General features: G+C 37.3%; 1 protein-coding gene across 2 annotated transcripts in view; it reads left to right on the plus strand.

Annotated features, from left to right (window-relative positions):
* PARG (poly(ADP-ribose) glycohydrolase) overlaps nucleotides 1–25,434 on the plus strand; it is a 61,544-nt gene that overhangs the window by 20,733 nt on the left and 15,377 nt on the right. For both annotated transcript variants that reach the window (XM_058028936.1, XM_058028937.1), the window contains exons 8-13: nucleotides 5,660–5,752; nucleotides 7,855–8,012; nucleotides 18,830–18,909; nucleotides 21,311–21,371; nucleotides 22,007–22,082; nucleotides 24,576–24,723. In XM_058028936.1, the coding sequence (XP_057884919.1) occupies nucleotides 5,660–5,752; nucleotides 7,855–8,012; nucleotides 18,830–18,909; nucleotides 21,311–21,371; nucleotides 22,007–22,082; nucleotides 24,576–24,723 (616 nt within the window). The remainder of the gene's footprint in view (nucleotides 1–5,659; nucleotides 5,753–7,854; nucleotides 8,013–18,829; nucleotides 18,910–21,310; nucleotides 21,372–22,006; nucleotides 22,083–24,575; nucleotides 24,724–25,434) is intronic.

A 25,434-nucleotide genomic window follows, 5' to 3' on the forward strand; every position in this document is an offset into this window, starting at 1 on the left:
TTCCAAATATCAGATTGAGTAAGTCTGCTCTTAGGATTCTGTAATGTTTAAAGGCACCTATGACAAGGATTAGAGGAAGAAAGGGAGTACAGATTGGCAGTCTGAGGTTACTTTCAGGGAAAGGACTTCAATGTCATAAGCAGCTTTTTTGTTGTTTTTTGGCACTGCAGAGTTCTAGTCATGGATTTAGACTTCCCCATGTTTAAGTGTTAAACAGTATGCAAAAAGCAGGGGATTCCTGGATCAGACAGGAGAACAGGGAAATAAGTACAGGCTGCTCTGGAAGGAAGAGAGAATGAAAACAGTGCAGTAAAGGAGCAGCCACATGTTGTGATTGTTTGAGCACACTCAGGTGTTTAAATGCCTCAAAACTATGGAACCATTTATGTTGATAAGGACTCTGAAGGTCATAGAATCTAACATTAACACAGCACTGCCAAATCCACCACAGAACCATGTCCCTAAGCACCACATCCACACATTTTTAAAATACCTCCAAGGACAGTGTTTTCAGCTTTGAAGTATTTCATGTGCCTCAAAATACCCTGTAGAAATATAAATAGACAAACTGAAGATAGTGAAGAAGGGAAAAGAAAAAAATTATACCTGAAGTTAGGAGAATGAACCTACTGTAAACAGAATACATACAAGTTATTTGGCTTGTCCAATTATTTAGTTCAGCATTATCACCTCTATATGATGTCATATTATATCTTACATTAAAGTAATTTGGAAACTTGTTACTGGAAAGTTCAGTGTAGTAGCTGTAGATGATTCAAATCACTGACAGCATGAGGCATTATGGCAGCTGTGAAGGAAAAATTCAGAAGGTCAAATTCCTTTAGAATTTGGAAATAAGAGACAGTCTGAAGGAAGCACTCTGGTTTTCCTCTTCATCCTTAAGAACATGATTCAGTTGGTCCTTGTCCTGCCACAGAAGTTAATATGGGCATATAAAACCCAACAAATTGAAAGCATTAAGGCATTGCTGTCTTAGCATGCTGCCTGCCTGTTGGCATGATGGCTGTGCCTTCCTTTGTGATAGATGGAGCTGTCCAGATTTGTGTACTCTACGTGCAGTTTGTTTGCTTTGATGAGCTGTCAGATTTAGATTTAAACTCTCTACCATCACTATCACCCTATGCTACCTCAGATCCTTCTTATTAGCCTGTCAGGCATATTCCTCCCTGCATTTTGGAGGACTGGTTTATAGTGACAAGAGGCCATTACTTACAGCCATGTTTAGTCAGGCCTCTTTGCTGCAGGATAAATGTTCATTTTGCTAAATTGCAATGCAGGTTTGGCCAAGAGCTCATACCTCTGCTACGGCTCACTGAGCCATTTGCATCTTAGGAATTGGAGCCCTAAGTCCTGTTCATTTAATCAGTCACTCCAGTGAAAATAGTGATGGAGTTGCCAAATTATTGCTTTGGTAAAAAGCAAGTCATGCTTTGCAACTCTGACTCCATGTACTTTTCCCTCAGGGTATAACCCCTGCATGTGTTTAATTCCTTTGTATTTTGCATAGCTGGAGCACTGATAAAGTCAACAATGTATTTATGTTTTTGTTTCAAATACTGAAGGAAGCTGTGAAGGACAGTAGTGCACAATAAGGAAAGGAGAAACTGATCAATTGTTTAAAACCAAAATTGCTACCATACTTAAATGTATTTTTCTTTATGAAAATTTGTTGACAACCATTTCACATTTTAGAATTCTTTAAGTTAGAAAACAAATGGTAGTTCCTTTAAAAATGGAAACTCAGTCTTTTCTCTTAATATTTGCAGAGTTGTAGCCTTGAAACCTTATACACAATTAAAAGCACATTAATGAATTCATAGAGACATTCCTGTATGAGCAGATTTACTTCCAAGTGAGGTGCTTGTTTTAACAACTTCATTCTGACCAGAACATTCCTGTTCTTTCAGTGAGAAGAGTTGCAACCAAGCTCTGCCTTTGTAGCCCTTTGACAAGGGTCATGACTGATTCTTTTTCACTTAACACCCACTCTGCACACATCTAGTAATGCATGACTTTTTGGTAGGCTGCTTCAACTTATTACTGCATGGACAGACTATCTCCACCTCCAGATTATTTTTCTGTGGAATCAGCAAGATGAAGGATGTCAGGAAATTGTCAGATGAACATGGGAACTGATGAAATGTGGTGTGTGAGGGTGTGTGCATGTGTTTGAATGGATAGAATGAACACACTCCTCTTTCAGCAGCCTCAAATATGTAGAGTGTGCAATGTCACTCTAAATATGCTGGATTTTACATCAGTACAAGTCACTGCTTTCTGAAGAGAGTTGCCTTGTGAATAAATCTCCCCTCAGTTCTGTGGCCAGGTGTTCTCTCTGCTGATGTTAGGTTCTTCAGGTTGGCATTTGCATCGTGGGATGTCTGCCAGATGTAGCTGTGTTGTCAGCACTCCATGTCCTGGAATTCTTTTACTTTCCATGACTGAATGTTCCTTTTTTGCTGCTTTCAAAGCCTGAAAAGACTGTCACAGGTAACACCAGGCTCTGTGTTGCACTCAGCATAGCTGAGAATATGCAGTGACAGTGGTGGGTCTACAAAGCTGCACAAGTGATGGTGTGCTGGGTGAGTGGTCAGAAGAGGCTGTGAGGGCCAAGCAGCCAGGGGTTTGCAGGTGTTCTTTTTTCATAGAAACCTCAAAGGAATGTTACCTGTACAGGAAGAGTGTCTGGGCAGACAGGGTAAACTTTAGTTACATGGATGTGGCCATTTGGTAGAGAGCAATGCTGAATTAGGAGTTTATTGCCAAGGTCTGTGGTCTCTTCATGTATTTGAAGTTGTGTATTTGGAGTCCTCATGGCACCCAAAACTGTTTAAAAATTCACTTCATTCACATGTAAGAATAACCAGATGTCAAGGAGAACACTTTTGGGCAGTAACACCTCTAAATGTTGACATTTTCATTAGTGGAGATCTAGTAAAACTCATGCATAGAAATACTATAGAAAAGAAATCATACTCTGGTACATCATTAGGAAGGTAAGAACAAAGAAAAGTAGGATTTCAGAATAGAAGTGACCTTTATAGTTAAGTATTCTGCATCAGAGCTGAGCTGTGCAATTGCTGGCCTGCCTCTGTTTTGGGAAGAAATTGTCTCACACTATTATGATGTTGTTTTCAAAGAAGCATAAAGAAAAGGTTGAAGTCTTGACAGCTCTGACAAAGTCTGGTGCCATAATGTGTCACCAGATAAGTGATACTGTATAGTCTGTGGCAGTCAGCAAAGCACAGCAGCCACTATTTATATGTCAGCTTTAAAAGAGAGGAAGTGTTACCCGAAGGGAAGAGAAGATCAGAATTTGACAGCCTGGTAGACATCTGAGGTTAAATGTCAGTTTTTGAATAGCTGTGACTTATGTATTCATTTTATGGGTTGAGATCTGAAATTTTAAATGCTCATTTGGTTACTTTATGGCACTTAAAAACATTGTGCCTAAGAACAGAGCAGAGTTTCCTGTAGAGCAGATAATGTTAAAGGTTAGGTCATAGTTTTCAGGGTTTGACTTATGCTGTGTAAATATGTAGGTGCATATGCAGCCAGCAACAGGAGAGAGAGATGCATCTTGCTCATTTCCCATCTTACTTTCAGAAGAACTTTGTTTGTTACTTGGATTCTTCCTCATATCAAGTTATTTTCATGTTTCCTGGACTTGTTGGTCTTTGTAAGTTGTTCTTTCATTTTAAAACTTTATAGTAAACCCTCATTTTTATGCCTCCACAAGCAACATACATAATGCGTAGAAAGTGACTGTGTAGGTCTTGGTGTTGTTATATTTTCCTCCTTTTCCCAAGCAGAAGTTGTTTGTGCTTTGAGCATTTGTTTGTGTTTTGGTTTTTAACTTCCTAAGTACTCTTATCCCTTTAGATTATTACTTGGAGCAGGAGACAACGGAGCCAAGATATCTCTATGGTTATTTTAATGATCTTGGAAGAGCAGAAGTTGCTACAGTTACCTTCAAACAATATTTTCAGTGTTTATGAGGATCAGTGTGTCTAGAGTCTGAGGCACCATATTTTCCTTCTCAAGAGAATTACCAATTTCTTTTTTATATTTTGACGCTTATGTGAAACTTTCCATAGAAATGTGAATTGCAAAGCCCTGATAATATGTAGAAAGATCTGTTCCTGTGGTTTCACAATTAGTCTTAATTGTTGTAGAGACTAAAGTTGATAATACCTTCATGCTGTTTCATCCATTCTATCTGCAGTTGGTTTTGTGCAAAACTGGTAGCAAATCAATTTTCTAAGTGTTACTTGAAAAATAATATTGTGTAGTTTAAAAGCCAGCATTTCAGAATTTTGAGGATTTTAGTCTAGAAACTGGTAGAAAGTATTGGTCTCAAATACAGATTCCCTGCAGGGGAAGGATGGAGACAGACAACTGAGCTGTGACCTTTGTCTTCTGTTCCCCAGCTGTAGTGCAAGGTGTGTGTTCTCTTCTCTCTGCTTTTAGCCTTGAATGCAGCATGCAAATCTTAACAGCCACTGACATCTGATGCCTGTATCCACAGATAAGGGGAAGAACTTCCACATCATAGGAATGTGCTTTTCATTCAGCAGACTGAGTTTTGAGGCTTTTGTGCTGCCTCATGTATTGCAACTGTGCCACTTCATGTTGCATTTCTTTTTATGACCTCTTATCCTGGATTTTCTTAGAAGACTATTGCCTACCTTAAGGAAATGTTTGCATCTTTGAAAAATAGGTGTGTGATACATCAGTAGGCATGTGGGTGGGTTCCTGGACTTGCTCTGAATATATTGGCTTGATAGGCTTTGGCAGCCAAACACTGTGGGCCAGACAGTGTCAGGGGAGAACTGAGAGCAGGGCAAGAAATATTTGATGTGACTTGTTCTTGGGTGTAAAAGCTTTGAGAGGCCTTGTGAAACATGGGTGTGCCCATTTGCTTTCAGTGCTGTCAATTCTGGCCTCCCCTTCTCAGAAAGTATGTTAGAAGAGTGGGTGAGGCAGCTGAAATAGCTGTAGTGTCAGGTGTCCTACAGGAAGAGACTGAAAAGATTGTAACTTCAGCCTGTGGGGCCTGGCAGCCTGCACCTTTATGTAGCAGTGGCTGGAATTCTAGAGGAAACATGGTAGGGATGGATTGCAGAAGATGCCCAGGATTGCATCCTCTTGCAGAGGATTTCCTGTTGCTGCTGCAGAGGCCCAGCAACTCTCCTGATCTGAGCCAGGAGAGCATTTTGTCTGTCCTTTATAGGAGGATGTCACAGGTACTTGTCTTGGAATATGACCTGAATATGAAATTTGAGTAAATCATTCCAGTACTTCTGTGGTTAGGTAGTGATTTCTTCAGATGAAAATTTGGTTCATTGCCTTGGAAAGAATAAAATGGTAACTTACTCAAGCTTTCTTGAAAGGGCATTTGGTGACATGTTTTCTCAAGTGCAACTTTTGAGACTTGTTTCTGTATCTCAGTGCATTATTGCAAGGTGAATTCAGTGAGGTACTGCTGTGAAAGTGTTACAGATTTGGCATGAAGCAAGAGGACCTGTTTTTTTCTTATTTTCTTGTTTCTTTTGCATAGGTCCTGTTTTCACAAACTTCTAATTCAATCCTTATTTCTGAGGTAAAAAGCTTTTTTTCCTTCTTATTTTTTGAACAGGTTCTTGAAGATGCAGAGGCTCAACATCTGTTCCAGTCCATTCTTCCTGATATGGTCAAGCTGGCACTGTGTCTCCCCAGTATCTGCACCCAGGTAAGCAAACCCAGCTAGCAAGTGCTCTGTGGCAGAGCCCTTCTCTGCAAACTGCAGCTGGTGGCTAAGGTCACAACATCAGGGTCATGTTATGTTCTTAATAAAAGCTGTAATTTTTGTGTTGAAGGCAGATGAGACCTAAGGAGCAGAATGGACAATACACATCTGCAATTATGTCATAGAATGCAAAAAAAGTACATCTCACTGTCATAGTTTCAGCCTGGACTTCAGTAACCCTTTCCTTTCTATGTGCTGAAGTTGCTTCTTGCATTTATTAAATGAAATGACCACACTACAAATCAGGTTGTAAAATCAACCTTAGAAACTGGAACAATTGAATAATCTGATTCAATTTTTTATTTCAATCTGATCTAATTTTTTATTTTAGAATTTTTTTAATCTTACAAGTGGTATTTTTATAAAGCTTTCATTTACTTTATTTTGTTTAAAGCTTGCACACATACAAACCTTAACCAATTCTGTATTAATGCTATGAGAATTAGTTCTGTAAAGAGTGAATCTGATAAAAGCGAGTGAGGATGTATGGTAGGTAACATATTGGTAGGATGACAACAATTTGTAAACTTCTTTGTTGCCATTTTCTGAATTTATCCTATTGGGAATAAGCAGGAAAAATATTTCCCTACTTTTTTAGGCTGCAAGGGTCCCAAAGTATATACATAACTTCAAGCTGTGAATATTACTTACTTTTTTTTGCTGTTAACTCAATGAGGGAAGTTGTTTGAAAACGCTATGAAGTTTCTGAGCACAAGTTAAGCACAAGACTTGCAAGCCTTTTAGAGATCATGTACTGCTAGGCAATGTAAATTGTAAAGATCTCTGTCAGACTCATTTTTTTGGTTAGATATAAAGATAAATTTGTTCCAATATAACACTATCCAAAATATTTTCTTTTTATAGGTTTGTAGAACTTATTAGAGTGAGCTTCTCAGGCTTTTTTCCCCCTCTAGCTGTGTGACTTCAGACATCATAATAAAGGTTGTTAATTAAATAGCCAGAAGACAAAATGAGAGTCAGTGAATGTGAATGTAGTAGTTATAAGAATGAAGGGATATTTGTTTGTTTTCTAGAGTAAACAGGGCTGGGTATTCAACAGTCTAAATCAACAGCAGTTTCTGTATTCACAACTAGAAGGATGAAAATGTAGCTGTACTGGTGCTAGGCTAATGATGATGGCTGAGAATTTTGGAAGCAGCTGAAGACTGTGTTCTTTCTCCTGTCAAGTGGATTTACTGTAATGGTTACTGGACTCAGCAGTCAGAATGATGTGCCTCTGCCATGCTCCATGTTAACACATAATTAAAACAATGAAATACCATGAATGTTGTGAGCCAAAGCTCAAAATCAGAAGGCTAATGCCTGATAAAATGAAAGATGTCTAATGCTTCAAGTTGGGGAGTTCTTTCTTCCCTCTGACCATTTATTTCTTTTTGTATTAAGGAAACACTGACCAGAGTAAAATAAAACTTCAAACTGCTGAAGACCAAAGTGAAGCTGAGCTTTTTGTTCATTCTGATTATAAAAGAATGAATAATTGCACACTTTCTACAAATACCAACAGTGTTATTTCTTCAAGTAGGATGGAAAAAAATTCAAAGCAAGTCATAGAGTTATGATCTGTGGCATGACTTCCTTGTTTCTTGGTAAAGTTCAAAGCAAGCTTATTGCAGCTGAAAGCATTCCCTGAAGGGGTCTTAACTATACAGCTATTGAAAGTGGATTTTTGTTTCAGTTTTTAACATTGCCCAGGATTTGCTACATCCCATCTATTTTTCTCCCCTCTGCATTCCTGATGGTTTTGTTTGATAAGTTGTGCTTTCCTGATCCTTTTATTATTGATTTGAAATATGCAGTTTGCCTGGCAAGCCCTTTCTGAATTGTCTTGAATAAACTGTTCTTGACTTTAAGGGTGCTGCTGATTAAAGGCTTTACCAATGGCCTAAATTATTCTTGCTCTAATATAACAAATGTAATTTTGTACTTCTGTTTTTTCTTTCAAAAAGGGTAAGCTAATTATTCTTCTCTCTCCTTCCCTCCTTTCTCCCCTACCCCTTCCTCCCCCTCATTTCTTTTGCTGGTAGCCAATACCTCTGCTGAAACAAAAGATGAATCACTCCATCACCATGTCCCAGGAGCAGATCTCCAGCTTTCTGGCCAATGCTTTCTTCTGTACTTTTCCACGTCGCAATGCGAAGATGAAGTCTGAGTATTCCAGTTATCCAGACATTAACTTCAACAGGTATGGCATCAGCAGGAAATGAGCCTGATAACCCTGCCATGGAAACATTGCTGTCCTTTAGGGGAGAAACTCATTTGTTTTGTGTTTCTGTCACTAAATTCACTAGTTTGCTTTTTGTCTTTTTTTTTCCTATTGCCTCTAATGGAAAGAAAACTGTGCATCTATATAAGAAAGGATCTTGTGCACAGGAAGATATGATCAATATTCCATATTTTCTTTTGTGCATGAGCATGCACAGACACACTCTTGCTCTGGCATAATTAGATTGATACAATTCCCTGCCTCCTCATAAGCCAATCATCTGCAAATGGTATATCTTAGTTGTGCTTCAAGTGTCCTGTGTGTATTTAAATTAAAGGTTGGTGTTTCCCCAGCCATGTTTCTGTTGTCTCCTGTGTCATCAGTGGTGAGCTGCACAGTAAGTCATATCAATAGGACTTAATTCTTCAGCATCCATACCATTATTTTAAGGCAGTTGTAGTGCTGCATATTAAAATTAACTTTTTCTTTTTGCTGTGAGTTAGTCGAAGAAGGCCACAATAAGAACTTACTTAAAGTTACTCTGATGTCTAAGCATGCATTTATTTTTTTCCCTAGTGCTAACTTACAAGCAGATTTGATCATAATTTTTTTCTTTACATTTTTTTTTTATAATTTAAATATGTTTATTTCAATTTTAAATGAGGGAAGTAGAGGGAGGCATTTTCTACTGCAGAATATTATGATTGACATGGACTTGTAGATTAGAAATACAAGTTCATAATTTTTTGGCACTTGCATATAAGTGTAGATCAACCTTAAGTTTGCTAGGCTGAAGCTTGGATAGATTATTGATGTAGAGTTTTTCTTATTTCTCGCTGTTACCAGATGTAGTGGATGTGCTCTGACAGCTGAGATGAAATACAGAAACAGTGCTGCCTGTGATCCAGCACACTTGGGTGTGTGTATTACGAGAGCTGTATTGGCCTAGGACAGCTCAGAATAAATTGGCAGGCATGCCAATGCACTAATGATGCTTTTGGCATCTGCTGCCGTTAGGGGCTGTCCCAGGTTTGTCCATACTGTGTATTTCAGAGAGACCAGGGTCACTGTCTGGGTGGTTGTCCCAAGAGTGCAGTGGGTTGCAGAAGTGTGGGTGGACATTATCATGCCATACAATTCAATGTATTTTTCTACCAGTAGTTCCTAAGAACAAATCAATGAAAAGTACCATTGGTGCATTAAAAATACTGATGTTCAGAGCATTGAAAGAGGAGAGTGAAAGGGCTGGAAGGAGTTCTCTTTGACTGCACACTTCTAGCTGTATTTGGTGGTATTTTTAAAGGACTTTAAGCTGCTGGTTTTTGTTGCGATTTAAGCATTTTATAAACCAAGCAGTTAAATTTTGCAAGTTGGGTAATTTCTTACTAACTGTAGAATGAAGTGCTGTTAAATAACTGGAGTAAATTCATATGCTCTTCTATGAGAATTGCAGAGCAATGTAAGGTGATAGTATTAGAGTGCACTACTTGTGGTTGACTCAGGGCATAATACTGGAAACTACTTCCAAATAAAACACCCTGGTAAATTATTAGGTAAATATTTTCTTGCTGTGGACTCAAAGAATGACCAGTACAAAGTATCAAGCATTCAGAATTTTCTGCTCTGTTCCAGTCAGTCCAGCATTGTTTTCTGACTTGGCTGCCTGGTGCTATCATGGTAAGGTCCCACAACGTTATTTAGGAGGGGAATAGAGCAAACAACCTTCAGGCTTTCCTTTTGCATTATGCATGAGGCAATGCCCAGCTTCAAGTCACATAGGGGAGAAAGCCATTTTTATTAGTGCAAGAACAACAATATTGTTGCCAAACTGGAGAAAGAAGGGAAGCCAGTGTCCTCTGGTTATTGAGGATTAAAAGTGTCTCTTCCTCAGTGTTTGCCAATTTATGCATTTGTTAGATAAGTACAGTTTCTTTTCCATTCCTTTTTTTTACTTAACCATTTGTTGCACCAAATCCACACTCCTACACCCCCTGTATTTTGAATTTGATAATCAGCAGATTAGTGAAGTAGAATACAAAGTGTGGCAGGCAGTGGATACAATTTGAGAAAATGTGTTGGTGAGAGTGGGAGACTGGTAGGCTAAAAGCAAAAGGAAGAGTTCTGGAGAGAGTACTACAAGATGTACAGTTTTCTGCTACTGTATGTAACCTGACTTAGTTAAAATCAAAGATCAGCGAGGAGAAGGAGGATACATAGTATCTTATGGGTTTTTCCTTCCTGTCAACCCTGTATTTTCCTGCCCTGCAAAGTTATTCTTCAGTAGCAAGGACAGAGTGAGCAGTCATGTTTTCAGTTATTGTTTCAGACTTGTAAAGATGACAGGATTTGGTTCACTGCAGTGTGTGTTTTCAGCTTAAAAAAGCATTTTGGGAAGCTGGATATACTCAAAAGGCAGTAGGCAATGACTGACGTTAAATATTTGTGACTTCTTTTCCTGCTTATAAAAATGTTTTGATGTAAAGGCTTTGGAGGCTGCTGCTCTGCTCTGTCTGCTTAGGGATGGGCATAACAGATTGTTCACACATCAACCTTTTGTCCCCACAGTATTATGGTCTGTTGCTTTTTTCAGACTTAGTTCTTTCCTCAGCATAATTCATTTGCTACGTGACTGTGAGTGAATGACTTTGTTCTTAAGGTATCAGAAATAATCTGCTGTTGTTCCCTAACAAAGCCAAACTACTGAGTGCATGGATGCTAGCATTTGAGGGGCTTTTCTTTAGAAAAGGTGATGTTCCTCCATTCCTTTATCCATGACCTGTCTGCATTCATAGAAAAGGCTCCCACTCCTCCCCTCAAATCTCCGAGACTGAAAAATGGAAATTTGCCACTTCTAAGCTAGAAACATAATTGTGTACATTTTCTTGTGGTTTTTGTTTTACACCACAGTCTTTTGTCAGGTCACTTTATGCAGACTTAAATATTAGTATCTTTTTAGACACTATAAAATATTTATGATTTTTACATTTAAATGCTGATATGTTCCATTGTTCCTCCCAGTCTTCTCCCTGCTTTAGGTTTTATGTGCTGTTAACTATGATAATGTAAGTTCTCCCCCTACTCCTCCCAAGGTACATATCTGTTTGACAAAACAAGACAGTCACTGCAAGATAGTTTAAAATATAAGGCTCATAGAGACATGAGTGTAGCTGATTGGGAGGAAGGCTGTTGTATGTGTTAGCATTAACACACATCATCCATGCTTTACTTCTCTCCTGCTGTTAGTCTTGCCAAATGAGAGGAGAATCAATGTGGCCATTCCTCTTTTGACACAGAAGCACTTGGTTTAATGGTGTGTGTTGACACTGACTGTCCATTGTGATTCCTTATCTTGCTACAGACTGAAAGTCACCTGTGTATAATTAAATACTCAGTAATTTAATTGAATTCTTCCCTTTTTTGGTTGGCAGGGATGAGCCTGTTATTAATCTTAAGTCATTAATAAGATAATTCATTTCAAATGTAGTTGATAAAAAGGAAATAATAGTTTAAGAGCTTTAATATTTATGAATTTGAGTAGGTAGAATGACATCCATTCAGTGGCCAAACATTAGATCTTACTAAATAGCATAAAATATTGCTTCTGTTCAAAATATCAAGCTAAATTCAGACTGTTCAATTTTTCTTTTTAAAAACACTACTATAATACATGTGATGACATTAGATTGGGCAGTTTTATTCCAAAATAACCCATCACAAAAGAAAGAAAGAATTGAATTGGCCATTTTATTTACCTTATTGATGTGTTTTTCTTGGAAGTTGCATTCTGGTTGAATGTAGAGCCTGAATTGCATTGACTGTCTACATTATGATGTTGGTTGCAGAGTTTAAAATAGTTGATTGTGGTGATGGTTCTAATTACTATGGACACTATAGAATTTGGTAATTTAGGAAACTGTCTAGTTTGGTTATATGGGAAAGCAAAATGTGAGGAAAAATGTCTGCAATATTGAATCAGTGTTCTGGAAATTACACAGGTTTGCCAAGGACCTGCTTTGCTCCTGCTGTGTCTTTGACCTGCTACAGATCTGTTTTAGCTGTTGTGTCAAGTGAGAAGAACTCTTCATTTTCTTTGTTCAAAAACTCTGTGGTTAAAGTGAAGATGCAATATTGGGCTTGAATTCATAACTGAGGGCAGTAAAGTCTAACAGCATGAGCCTGGTAGATCTTCTGGCACATATATTAGTGCATGCTCTGGTCTGAAACCACCAGTATTCCACTGGGACTGAATTTCTTCATCTTTATCAAACAAACCTTTAAAGTAATTTCAAGTGATTGGAAATGAGGAGAAAAACACACTAGTTAAGATATATTTCTTTTATGGAATGTATAATATATGAAAGGAAATGGGAAACTGTATGGTACATTTATGCAGGAGAATTGAAATCTAATTTACCAGTAATGCAATTATCTCTCCATAAACAACATCAATTTCATAACACTAATGAATATTCTCTTGGGCCTAGATTATCTAATGACTTTGAGAGAGCTTGTTTTGGACTGAGATGTATTGCTCCTCTGATAAGGGGTTCTAGGTTTTCTGAGTTAAAGGACACTGATCCTACAAAATTCATTCTGTTATGCCTACTTTGGGCATGGGAACTGATTAGCCTTGGGTGGATTACTTTAGGTTGAGTATAATTTTCTGTAAAAAAATTTAAATCAACATTTCTATTTGGTAAACATGGAAACACTCTTTAAATAGTCATCTTCAAAAGGAGACTATTTTTATGAATCTGGCATAATTGCTTTGCTATAGTGATTAAAACAGTACTGAATCTGAAGGCTTTTTAGCTTAGTAAATATAGTCATGTAGTCCAGAACTTAGTTGTACCATGTTGTTGGTTGTCCCTTGTTTTAGATTCCCCAGGGTAAAACATTTCACCCCACTATTCTCTGAGGTTGAGTCCTTGCAGTTAGCATCTTATCATTTAATCAGGGTCAGATATCAACTTGATGCATTTTAAGACTCATAAATCACCAAAACCTTTTGTTAAAACAGATTTACAATGCACCAAGTTGCTTGCCACAATAAACAGAACAACAAAATGAAAAGCACAGAGAAGAGATGTGTGAGTATATGGGAGTGTCTGAGATGAAAGATAGTTTTTTGTATTTAGATTTCCCAACAAAATTACATTGCTCCATTTTTTTTTTGTTTACACACATCTTAAAAGTCATTATTTATCTACAGATCAAATTTAATTCAACATAAGGTTATTGAATAGTGCAATGTTCTTAAATAACTTCTCAGATGATGACAGTTTGTACCTATAACATATCACAGTAAATAAGAAATTGCCCATGAGGTTGAAATATTGAATGTTTTGTTTTTCTCCTGCTTGCTATGAAGGAAATTAGAGAAGTCTAGAATGATGTCCTTTATAAGCCCAGAGCAGGAAGGCAGTTTTAATGCAGACAGATAGAATTCATGCTGAGTGGAAGAGGCACACACTGGGCACCAGAAAAGAACTGAGGTTGCTGTACCTGACTTGTGGGAGGTTGTGCTCTGTTTTTCTATCCGGAAATGCAAGATGTGGACAGTGGCATTTCCTTTTGTTTTGTCAGAGGGATGGGCAGTTTGCCTGCCTTTCATCTCTCTGGAAGGAATTTCTTATTTGGATTATTCTGCTTTTGATTCCCATTAAGTCCAAATTGCATAAAATAAAGCTGTAATATACTGAATTGTTTTCCTTCTAATTATCACTTCAAATATTTTTAGTGATTGCAGGACTTTCTAGTAAGGGTTTATATTTTATATTGGATATAAGAATGTCCCATTTTCAATTTGCTACAGTTTCTTCATCTTGCATTATCTAACTGATGTTTAGGTATTAGTATTTAAAACTATTTACGGCTATGGTCTCCAAACATTTTTGATCACACATACTTATCAGTAAAACATTTTGAGCAATGTATTGTGTTTATACTATATATGTAAAAAAAAATATATATTTATACACCCCAATGTATTTGTATTTATTTACTTAAGAGTTACATACATGTGCTATTTTACTAATATATTGCATTATAAAACATGAAAAAAATTAGAAAGGATGAGATAAAGATGAAATAACCACTACTTCAAAATGTTTTTTTATTTAATGAATGGGACAAAAATATATTATTCCTGCAGCCTAGTGGATTGTCTTGCACACCCCCTGGGGTACTTTGGAGACCAGAGTGGGTCTCTGGGGTATTGCTGTTCCCAAAATATAGTGTAGTTTGTTTCCCTTAGGAAGAGAAGCATGAATTATAGCAATGAAACACTTGTTGCAGCTCCATTCTTCATGAAAAGTCCTTGACTGGTCCTCTCTCTTATCTTATTCACTGAAGTGAGGCTTGAGAGATTTAAAACTCCATTTTAAAAGGCAGATATATATTTCTGTATGGGGGGAACTCCACCCAATAAATAATCAACAAAACAGCATTCTCAGAAAACACTTGAGGCAAAGGATATGGGTAATTAATGTAATTTCAGTTATTCCTATATGGTAATCAGGTTTGCTTTCATATATTTAGAGAGTGAGATTGTCTGTCCCATGCAATAGTGTGATAAGCACACATAATTGTAGACACATTCCAAATCTCACATGGTGAGCTCTCTCCCTGTGCACATTAATGCACACAGCTTTGCTTGACCTTTGATACACTAATATCTATAGGCAGTCCTTAATGTGGATGTGACTAAGGTTGCCTTGAGCACAATTGGATAAAAAATGTCAAATCATACTGAGAGAGAATCCTTTTGAAACTGTTTTGATAAGCTGTGTTAGTATTAGAAATCAAAGCTCAAAAAATACTTCACTCGAAATATGATTCTGGTTTTGAAAAAGAGAATTTTGTATTTCTTGTGTGTTCCTGGAACTCCACTTTTTTTTTATTCCAAGAGGTTGGGAATTGAAGGAGAAAGATGGAAGAGATGCTTCTTATGTGCTCCCCAGTGCAACTAATGCAGTCCTAAATGATGAGGCTATTGAACCATTTAACACTATATTAGTTTTTCCTTTGAGGTGCTGTGTATCAACCTGAAATTTCAGTGGTTCCTATTGAGGATGCTCAGCCACTTAATCAGAATAGCCCTCAATCATATGGAGGGCCCTAAAGTTTGACAGGAACATACTTCAAGTATGTTATTTCCACCCCTACATGTATATATGCATCAGGTAAGCATAGGCTTGAAATGGAACAACATAGAAAAAATAAGATATTTGGTTTATTCACTTTTCCAAACATTTTGTCATCCAGTGCCTTAGACTAAAACCATTTAGTGATTAGCTGTGTTCTTGAGGTGGAAGGAAACATTTTTCCAGTATTTTAATTTCTGCCTTAACTGTCCATCCTTCCCCCTGCTCAGTCCCTTTACATGGTGAAATTCATCTATCCATATGACTTCTGTGTAAGTCCTTCTTTGACTTCTATTTGTAGGAGAACCTCAGGTTTTAGTTAAATGTTTTGTAGTTGTTCAGATGGTCTGTTATCTTTAGTGAGATCACACTAAAATATAAGGAAAAACAAAATAAACAAACAACTTAAAGTTCCTTTAAGTCCAGTAGTAAAGATGCTTTTTAGTGGCTATGGGTAGTGGAGGAAACAGTACACATGGTTAATTGTAGGGATCACAAGTACAAAATAGTGTACCCACACTCTGCAAAGAGTACCCATGGAATGCCATGGATTTATGAATGGGAATTATTATTTGAGGTATGATCCATACTGCAAATTTTTGCATACTGTTGCAGTGTGTACACCTGTCTGGGTCTTACAGTAGGTTCCAACTTCAATGTAAAGACATGATTATTCTCTTTGAAAAGAAACATTCAAAGGAAGCCCAGCCTGGGTATGGAAATATCATTAGGAAATTATGGAAGTGGGAGATTAAATCACGTGATTGTAATGGCTCCTGCTGGAGCCAGGTCTTAGAGTAACATCAGGGCAGCAATTTAATTCCTAGAAATTAAATTTTACAGGTAACTACTGCATTTTAATTTTACCTTATTCAGAAACAGTGTATTTGGGAACTGTTTACTTAAGCAGATTTAAATTCTCCCCAGTAAACTCTATGCAAACCAAGGTCACTTTTGTGAAGCTCTTAATGTTCTTAAATAATTTTTCTCTTGTGTTATTTTCAATGCACCCTTTGAAGTTCTTTGCAAGTTTACAGTCTACCTTAAACTTGCAAGGAAGGAGTTGGGAGTAGGTTCTTTGGAGCTTTTGACTCCAGCTTTAGAAGGTGGAAATGTTGGTTGCAAATATGACAATTTTGAATTGACAGTCAAGACTGCAAAAACCAGAATATTGATTGCACTTTACAATGCTTCTTTTTCCACCCTAGAATTTTTTGGATAATGCTCATACATGTTTTTGTAATAATTGTTGAAATGTTATGAACTGTTGCCTTGTAGCTTTACTGTATGGTTGCTGGCAGTTCCTAAGTGAAGTAAGCATATTTTTTTACTGTATGCTTGCTTCACTTAGCATTCATTCAATATCAGTTCTTACTATTTTTAGTATTTTATTTCTCATGTATTGTATTTCTCTTCAGAACAATTAAATGTCTGAATATTTGCTAGGAAAGATTTTTCATTTAGCCGCAATGACTTTAACAATCTACAAAGTCATAAACACAAAGTTCACACATCTACTTTCTTATGTTTTCAAATCTCTGGCCTGAATGTATCTCTGGGGAGGTTTTCTGTTTGATTAGCATTGCTACTCCCCTGGAGTGCTGGAGAGCCAGAGATGAATTTGGTGATCAGTCCTGGAGGCTCTCTCAGCTCCTGTAGCTGATAAATTGAAGTTACTGCATGGCAGTGGGAACATCCTGTACAAAGCTTACATATGCAGTTGCCACTAAGATTTTAATTACTTCACCTGAAAGTGGACTTGCAGTGCTTTGTGTTTGATTTACAGTGCACTTCATCTGGATGAGTGCTTTAATTGAAATTAATGGGTTTTGGCCCTAGGTGGTTCTGTCAGGAAATGATGTGGTTTCCACTTAGATTTTTGGGTGGATTTTTAGTAGGAACTGTGTTGCAGCACTTGAAGAATAATGTTATTTAATATCTTAGTGATGCCTTCATATAGCTCTATTCTTTCAAGCATTTGCTTCAAAAAGAAAATTTTCATTATGTTGCCCAATTGATTATTTCAGAAATAAGGTTCAAGGTTAAAATGTTTGTAAATTTGCCATGTGATGTCCTCATTTAAGTGGGGTAGGACAAGGCCTTTTTTGAATCATGTAAATTTCCCTTGCTTTTCCTGTTGCATTCACAAATATGACTGATTTTAGTGGTCTGACTTACTTCAGCCATAGTTCTGCACCTTTCCTGCCCAGCCTGCTGTTTGTGCTGGATCACATATTGCCTTTTGTGATGAAGAACTCTCTCCTGAGGGTTTGCAATGTAAGCAAGATGTCACTTTGATGTGAAGAGGCATAAAAATTAGTAAAGACATGATCAGGCTGACATTTAAATTAAGCAATTTAAAGACTTGATATGAATTGAGACTTCCAGATAAGAGGTTGGGGGTAATTTAGGAAACATCTGCACACACATGCACACATTGATTCCTTTTATAAACCCCTTTTTATCTGTGCAAACTCAAGGCCTTGATAGAACTTGCATATAGGCTCATGTTAGAATAGACTGTAAAAGTCTGGAGTTTTCCTTCCTAAAGTCCTGATTCACTGTTCAGAGAATAAAGTGCTAATAAAATTAACCTCTGTGACTTAATAGAGATTTCAGAATTGATCTCTTCAGCCTGTATACATCATAAGGATTTTTAGATGCTGAAAAAAATCCAGTTCACTTCCTTGCTGAATCTAGTTTAATTCACCTCTCAGCATTCTGGTTTTAAAGGCAGATTGTCATTCCACTACACAGAAACAAATGAATCATGTTGTGTCATTGCTTTACTTAGACTGTTTTTTGTGGGGGAATCTTATATCCTCAGGGCTTTCAGTGGATCAGACATCTTTTAGTAAACTTCCTATTCAAAGGGTTTTATTTCTGAAGTCACTGCTGTTCTTCCTTCCAGATAAATTCCATTATGTGTTGCCAATAACAATGCCTTGTCACTCTGCTGGAAGGGAAATTAAGTAATGCATGTTCAAGTTGCTGGAAGACAGATGATGCAGTAAAAGTATTTCAGCTAACCTTAAAAGAATACATTCACTTAATGGCTAAAGAAAGGATCCTTCATTTTAATGCTTAGGTTTTTTACAAATGTCTGTTAGAATGGCTGTAACAGCCCAGTGGATGGAGCCATTTCTGTTGGGGGAAGGTTCTTTTCTTTAGAAATGCTGCTGGTGCAGTGCAGCTCTTGAAAGCAGCAAGGTTGCATTAATTCCTCTGAGCAACTCACTGAGCTGAAAGGAGGGGGACATTTGGAGTACCCAACATATGTGTTTTCACCCCTTGGTCACTTAATGACCTGTTAAACATTTCAATTTGCTGCAAATAAAACTAGTAGCTTTCGAAAATGTTCCTATTGAAATTGCATTTCTTGGTATTAGAAGATTGGTGCAAGTGAAAGAAGCATTCACTTGGCATCTTCATCAGAAATACAGCAAGTCAATAAACTCATTATTTCTAAGATCTTGAATTACAGAGGGGCTGTCTAGAGAGTTCTTTCTACAGTACAGTACTTAAATGCAAAGCTAATGAAATGTGTACATACTAATTACAAAAAATCAAATTGCAATTAGTAAGTAGCACTAATTGCTCTGCACTGTGTCCCTGAAATCTAATTGTTTGTTTTTATTTCCTGTTTTTCAGGTTGTTTGAAGGGAGGTCACCAAGAAAGCCTGAGAAACTTAAGACCCTTTTCTGCTATTTTAGAAGAGTCACAGAAAAAAGTATATCCTTTATTCTTTTTTTGAGCTGCAAAGCAGATAGATGATAAATTTAATCCCATTCAATTTAGAAATGGCTACACAGCCATGATGGAAGTATTTAACAAAAGTCAGCTTGCAAGTACACTGATTTTTATACTAATGGCACTTCTTACCATGTGTATTATGCATGCAAGTAAATTGTTTGCCCAGAGCTCATTCTGTTTTATTTTTTCTGATAAATAGATATAAATATATATAGGATGTGTGTGAAATACAGAAATATATTTATATGTGTGTGTGTGTGTAAAAATGTGTGTGTATATCATTGTGTAGATATATATATATAATGCCAATAATATATGCAACCACTTCCATCACCACATCAAAGTGAGGATGTAGAGGGAACTTGGCACCATTGCAGCCATTAAAATCACAGGCTTAAAGATTTTGAGTCAAGCTTCACTTTTCCTGCAGAATGCATATTTAGTATTCTGATTATAGTTTGGAGTTCTGAGGGATTTTCCCCTGCTTGTCTTGATATTTCAGGTATTTCCCTTCTATGATTCCAAAGCAAAGCTGTTTTTAGGTTTGCCCAGTTCAAATAAAACAAATGATAGGAAGATGAGATATCTCCTGCTCTTGGGAAATTTAATGCATTGTCAGATGATCTGTTATTAGCACAGATTTGAACATTTGCATAAGCTTTCACAAACAGATCTATTTTTGTGATAACTACCATAGCTTATATATTGCCTTTTTGGGGAGAAAGAGATTTTACTGGAGTAGCACACATCAGATCTGCAGCAATACCCTTACAATGGTCTTTTTTAAAAGAACTTTTTCTTTACATGTCAGCATTTTACTATTAACTTCATTCTTTCTCAGAAGGGTTTGTTTTAGAAGAAAGACAGATTTAAACTACTAAATAAAAAAGCCTCTTACTTGGTTCAGACCATCTTCATCATTTTAATTCACCACAAAATGAATGCAGCTATATCCTATTTCAGCTGTCAGACTTTAAGCAATATCAATAGAACTAAATCTCTGAGGTAAAAGTAACTTGTGATCTATGTGTGGGACTGAGAAGAGATACAGTGTACCAGCTTTTTTTAATACCTGAGTTATAATGGTTTTGTGCAAACCAAATCCTAAATTGATGCAGCTGTCCCTGAGCCCCTGAGAATATGAAATCTGATGGGAGCATGCTTTATGAAACTACCATATTAGATTTCCTAACATTATAACTTTAAATAATATTTAATGAGATTCTTGAATGCTCTTTTCTTGAATTAAAAATTCCTATCGTACCTTTAAAATACCCCATTTCTTATTCTTTTTTTTTTGTCCCAGGAATTAGTAAGGCTGAAGTAAGTTAGCTCTATAAGTTACTGTAATAATTTTGTAGCTCTTTTTATTGTAAATAATAATAGAGTTCTCTGTAAAAGAATGCTGGAAACTGTAGACTTTGTGCTCAAAAGGTGAATGCTTGATTTGCAGAATACCACAAATGATATCAGAATTCCCTTGTGAAAGAGCACTTGATTGTTGTGCTTGAAAGCTATGCACTTTTTTCAGAGAAAATAACCTTTTTTTTAACCTAAATTTTAAAGTAAAGCATAGGACTACTTAAGGCTTTTTTAGAAGGATGCATTTGTGCTTTACATAGTATTCTCAATGTTTTCATAAATCAAAGTAGATTTACTGTAGCAGAGAAACAAGTCTTAATTAAAGATTTTATTGAGATGAAAGCACCTAATGAAAGGTTGATATTTTCTTTCTGTTGCAAAACTGAACTTCTTTTGAGTGAAATAAGGAGAAAAGATGATACTGCATCCTTCCTGCAATAAGCAACAGCTCCTCCTTTTCCCTCAAGGGCAGGAGTCTTTTCTCAGTTGGAATACAGTGAATTTCACTTGCATCTTGGCAGGGTTAAAAACTGCCTGATTTGGAATCTGCTAACACTGCATGCTTATTGACATAGTTGGACTTTCTTGGAAATATGAGCTGCTGCTTCCTCCCTCCATAGGTTGAATACTCTCTAGCACTGAACATTGTTGGTTTTTAAAGGTTCACAATCTCCTTTTCTCTAAAGCAGCACATTTTACTTCAACTACTGGGTCTTTCTAGTAGTGTTGAGTGTTGTTAAAGTGAAAATCACTTAAGAAATAGTTTTTCCTAGATCTGGAAAAACTGAAATACTCAAACTGCAAAGTGGGAAGAGAATATTTTGGTCTTCATGTTACTTGTCTTCAGTTAGAGCATGGGCTGTCAGGGGAAAATCAGAGTCACTCTTGAGGAAAGTTAAGCTCTTGGTATTGACCAAGAATGATGTTTGTAATTTTCAAAGATTACCAGTTAAAATAATCTGAGGCCTAAGCTCCCACACTTAATACATTTTCCTTTGGGGTTGATTTGCCTGTAGAACCTACGGGATTGGTGACCTTCACAAGGCAGTGTCTCCAGGAGTTTCCAGACTGGGAGAGGTAAGTCAAACATCCTGTAAGAAGTTTTCTAAGTCCACAATAACTGAGTGTCATTCATTTGGAGTTGATTCAGGTCTAGAAGTACCACAGAAAACAATCTTTGCTATGGACTGTTCCAGAAAGAAATAGAGAGCAGTGGCTGAATTGCCACAAGTAGTTTGTGTCCTGAGTTGTCCCATATGTTTTTCTGTAAAGAAAACAAGTATTAGTTGAAGTTTTAAAACACAAACATATCTTTGATGCTGTTGTTTGAGTGGGGAGAGAAAAGAGAGGGATTATATTAGCAGTCATTTATTGATTTAAGAAATGACAGGTAATGTAATGAACTAAGGGTGATGATCAGCATGAGCACAAGTATTATAGCTTCATTGCTGGGGAGCAAGAAAAACTTAGAACTTCAGATGTTGGGTTTTATGGTAGAAGGTGGGGAAACTGACAAATGACATTGTTTCTGTTTCAAGTTTGTGATGCAAACTTTTTTTTAATCCGTTGGGGTTTTTTTTTTTTTTTTAAACCACCTTATGTTCAAGGTGTTTAAGCAGTTGGGGTTTGGGTGAATTTTGTTTTAAAATGAATGGGTTTTTGTGGGGGTTCTGAAATGATCCTTTCTGTACAATATTTTTCCTCAATGGTAGATCTCAGAAAAAATTATCTAGATTGCATGTCACCTATGAAGGCACCATTGAAAGCAATGGACAAGGTATGCTGCAGGTAAGTGCATATAACAGTTCATGTGGATTTTGTGGTTTTGTCATACTTTTATGGTCTATCTGCTTAATAAAGTTACTTGTTTGTCCTCAATTGACTTAAATGACAAGATGTTATGCAGCATAAAAAAACCTATCAAAATTAATTCTGTGGGCAGTACTGTCAATGTTCCCCAGCTCATCTAGGTAGCACATGTACCTGTTACAGAAAGGGCTGACAGAAAATCACAAGTCCTGGACAGCTTCAGGTCTTCTGGTTCAAGCCAGGATCAAAGATTGACAAGACAAAAGATTCAGGCTGTGATCTTGATGACTTGTCAAGGGTTTCAGTTTATTTTAAAAAAGTTATTCTTGTGCCCCAGACAGTGACCAGGTCAGTGACCCAGGAGACTTTCTTGCTGCTGCCAGCACCACTGTTTCAGTCTGGGAGACAGTCAGCAAAATAAATTCATAAGGAGGATGTCCTGTCCATATTTATAGGAAGGAACACATTTGAGTTTTCAAATTAGTTGTTTGCTTTCTGCTTTTCTTTAAGAAAAAAAAAAAAAAAAAAAAAGGTCTGCCTTCTAGAATTCTTTTACCAAAAAAAAAGTAAAAATTAGAACTTTTTTAGCCAGGGACAAGTACTGCATTGGAAGAGGAGGAAGGAGACAAGAAGAATTCTTTTCTGCAATGCTCGTTGCACAGACTTTAAAATGTCTCATAACTTTATGAAACTGGGGCACTTAAATGTGTGCTGAAATTATGAAGAACTCAGCAATTGCTCAATAATAACCATTTTTCTGGTGTTGTACCCTGTATAAGGGGGTATTACCTAGGATCTGATATTTTCCTCTTGGCTATTTCAAACCTTATCAAACAAAGTACCTCTGCTCAGATGAGGAGCAGTGTGGAGGGATAGAATTTAAGAAAATAGTGCAGAGGGTAGTCTCACACCTGAGGAGTTGCAGCTGTACCAATTACCAAAGATTAGGAGCAGGCCTGCCCTTAATAGGCCACAGCTGTGTCCAATAAGAAGACGAGTGCTACAAAAGAGTGGGTGAGCTGGTTGTGCTGTCAAGAGAATTGGAGTTGGTTGGTTATGCTGTGAAGGGACCTGGAGTTTGTTGTCTGTACTGTGAAAAAGGAGGAGTCAGTGCTCTGAGGAGCTGCCCCTGAGAAATCACTGAGAAGGTATGGGAGCAGAGCAGTCACTCCAGCAGGGAGCAGGATGAGCAGGGCAGGACAGTGCAGGAGTCCACAGTGACCCAGCCTCAGTGGGCAGGGATGGTGCCAACCACAGCCCCTGCTGAGTGGCTGTGCCATCAGACAAAGGCAGAGTGATGAGTCTGAGTCAGGGCACCAGGGACAGTGAGAGATGTCTGGTGAGCACATGGACATCAGCAGGGCTGGGCCCAGAGGCAAGGTGTCACAGGTGAGGTGCAGGACAGGGTCAGTGTTTGTGTGGGTCAAGGTTGGGCCCAGCACAGTTACAGTGCTTTGGGACCCTGGCACTCTGTACATCTGAGTGGTTTTCATATAACTTTTTTATCATAGTCAAGTTTAGCAAATCTCAAACAACTGAAGTATGTTGGTATTTCCAGGATAGACTAGAGGAACACATGCTGCTGTAGTGGCTAGCTCTTGGTGTGCTTTGGACTCTGCCTCCTGGGTTGGTCTGTAATCTACACAGATGTTCATGGCACCTCAGCAACTTCTGTCCCCCTCCTGTACCTGTGCTCTCATCAGCTACCTAAGTAAAAATCAGTAAGAAGCTAATAGGATTTGGAGGATGAAGTAACTTTTAAAAATTATAAATTTATATGAGCAGTTAATTTGAGTGAATAGTAATTACTTTATTGAATAAACAAACTCCTTTTAAAACTGTTGTCTGTATGAAAATGTAATTTGCAAAATATGTACTGTTGAAGCAAAAAATAGTCCAGAGCTTCTCTATTTCAAACAGAAACCTTTAGAGTCAAAAGTATTTGCCTTATTCAAGTGCATTTCAAGGACAATTCATAACAGATTGTTAGTACATTGCAAGAAGAATTTGTTAGAGGGTTTTTTAGGTATAGAACTATTACAGGGGCAGTGCTAATCTAAAGATACTTCCATGTGCATAGCTGGGGCAGAATGCTTTCCAAAGGACAAACTAATGATGTTTCAATGGCCCTAAAAAGAATGCTGTTTTCATCTGTCACATCTACTGAAATGTGTTTTATTCTGAAATATGTGCTTCTTCAAGGGAAACCCACACAACCTGGATTTGGAACGTTTGAGATGCAAAGTTTTTTTGCTTTGTAATGTCTCATTTGTTGTAAGTTTTCTGAGAAGTTGAATGGAAAAAAAGAGAGAGGCATGATCTTGTTAATCAGTTTCTCTGTTTGTGGTTTTGAGTGATAGCAGCAGATTTCAACACAATAATTAAAATTTTGGATTTTATTTACTTTGGTAACAAAAGAATTTTTTTTTCTTCCTTATCCTATCCTAACTCTCCTGAATGTGTTTTTGGTAGGTTGACTTTGCAAACCGTTTTGTTGGAGGTGGTGTGACCGGGGCAGGACTGGTACAAGAAGAAATTCGGTTTTTAATCAATCCAGAACTGATTGTATCAAGGCTCATCACTGAAGTCTTGGATCACAATGAATGTCTTATCATCACAGGTTAGTCTTTGCAGAAAATGTTTCACATCAAGTTCTGGTTTTATATATGTACAAAATACATTTCAAGATGAAGTTTAGTATGTTTAAATGCTGTAAGAATTAAAAATAAGGGGGAAAAAAGTTAATACTCATTTGACAAAGAGCCTCCTGCTTCATCCCAGCTAACACCACAAGGGACGCTGTTCCATACATGTTTTGTGAAAGGAGGAAAACAAAGAGACAGCAAGCAGAAGAATTTATTTTATTCCTTGTAAATGTGTTTGAGGACTTGGTGTCTTGAGCTAAAGAATGCTGATGGGCAATATAGGTAACAGCCACAATTTCCAGCTATTAGCTGATATTGCTTCCCTTATGTTAAAGGATGTGGAGTTTTTGTTCCTCTCCTAAATTTGTAGCATTTGATGTGATCAGTGGGATTGAACACTCTTGAGAAGAGGAGCTACCTTCTGATTACCTAAAAGGGGAGGAAGAGTAGAAATTCTGCATCCATTAGGAAAGGGTAAAAGGCTGGGAACTGCCTCTGTAGGATTTGATCTTGTAAGTTTCAAATATGTATTTATGTTACTTGTAGGTTAGTTATGGGTTCCTAATCATATCAGAAATAACCTGCTTCTCCAGTATGTTGCTGAGGGGTTTTGTGTGAAGATGTCCTGTCTGCCCAGAGCTTAGCTGAAAGGGTTTTTTCTTTTGCTTCCCACTCTCTTAGAGATC

This window comes from Melospiza georgiana, chromosome 8 (assembly GCF_028018845.1).
Source record: "Melospiza georgiana isolate bMelGeo1 chromosome 8, bMelGeo1.pri, whole genome shotgun sequence".
Lineage (NCBI taxonomy): Eukaryota > Metazoa > Chordata > Aves > Passeriformes > Passerellidae > Melospiza > Melospiza georgiana.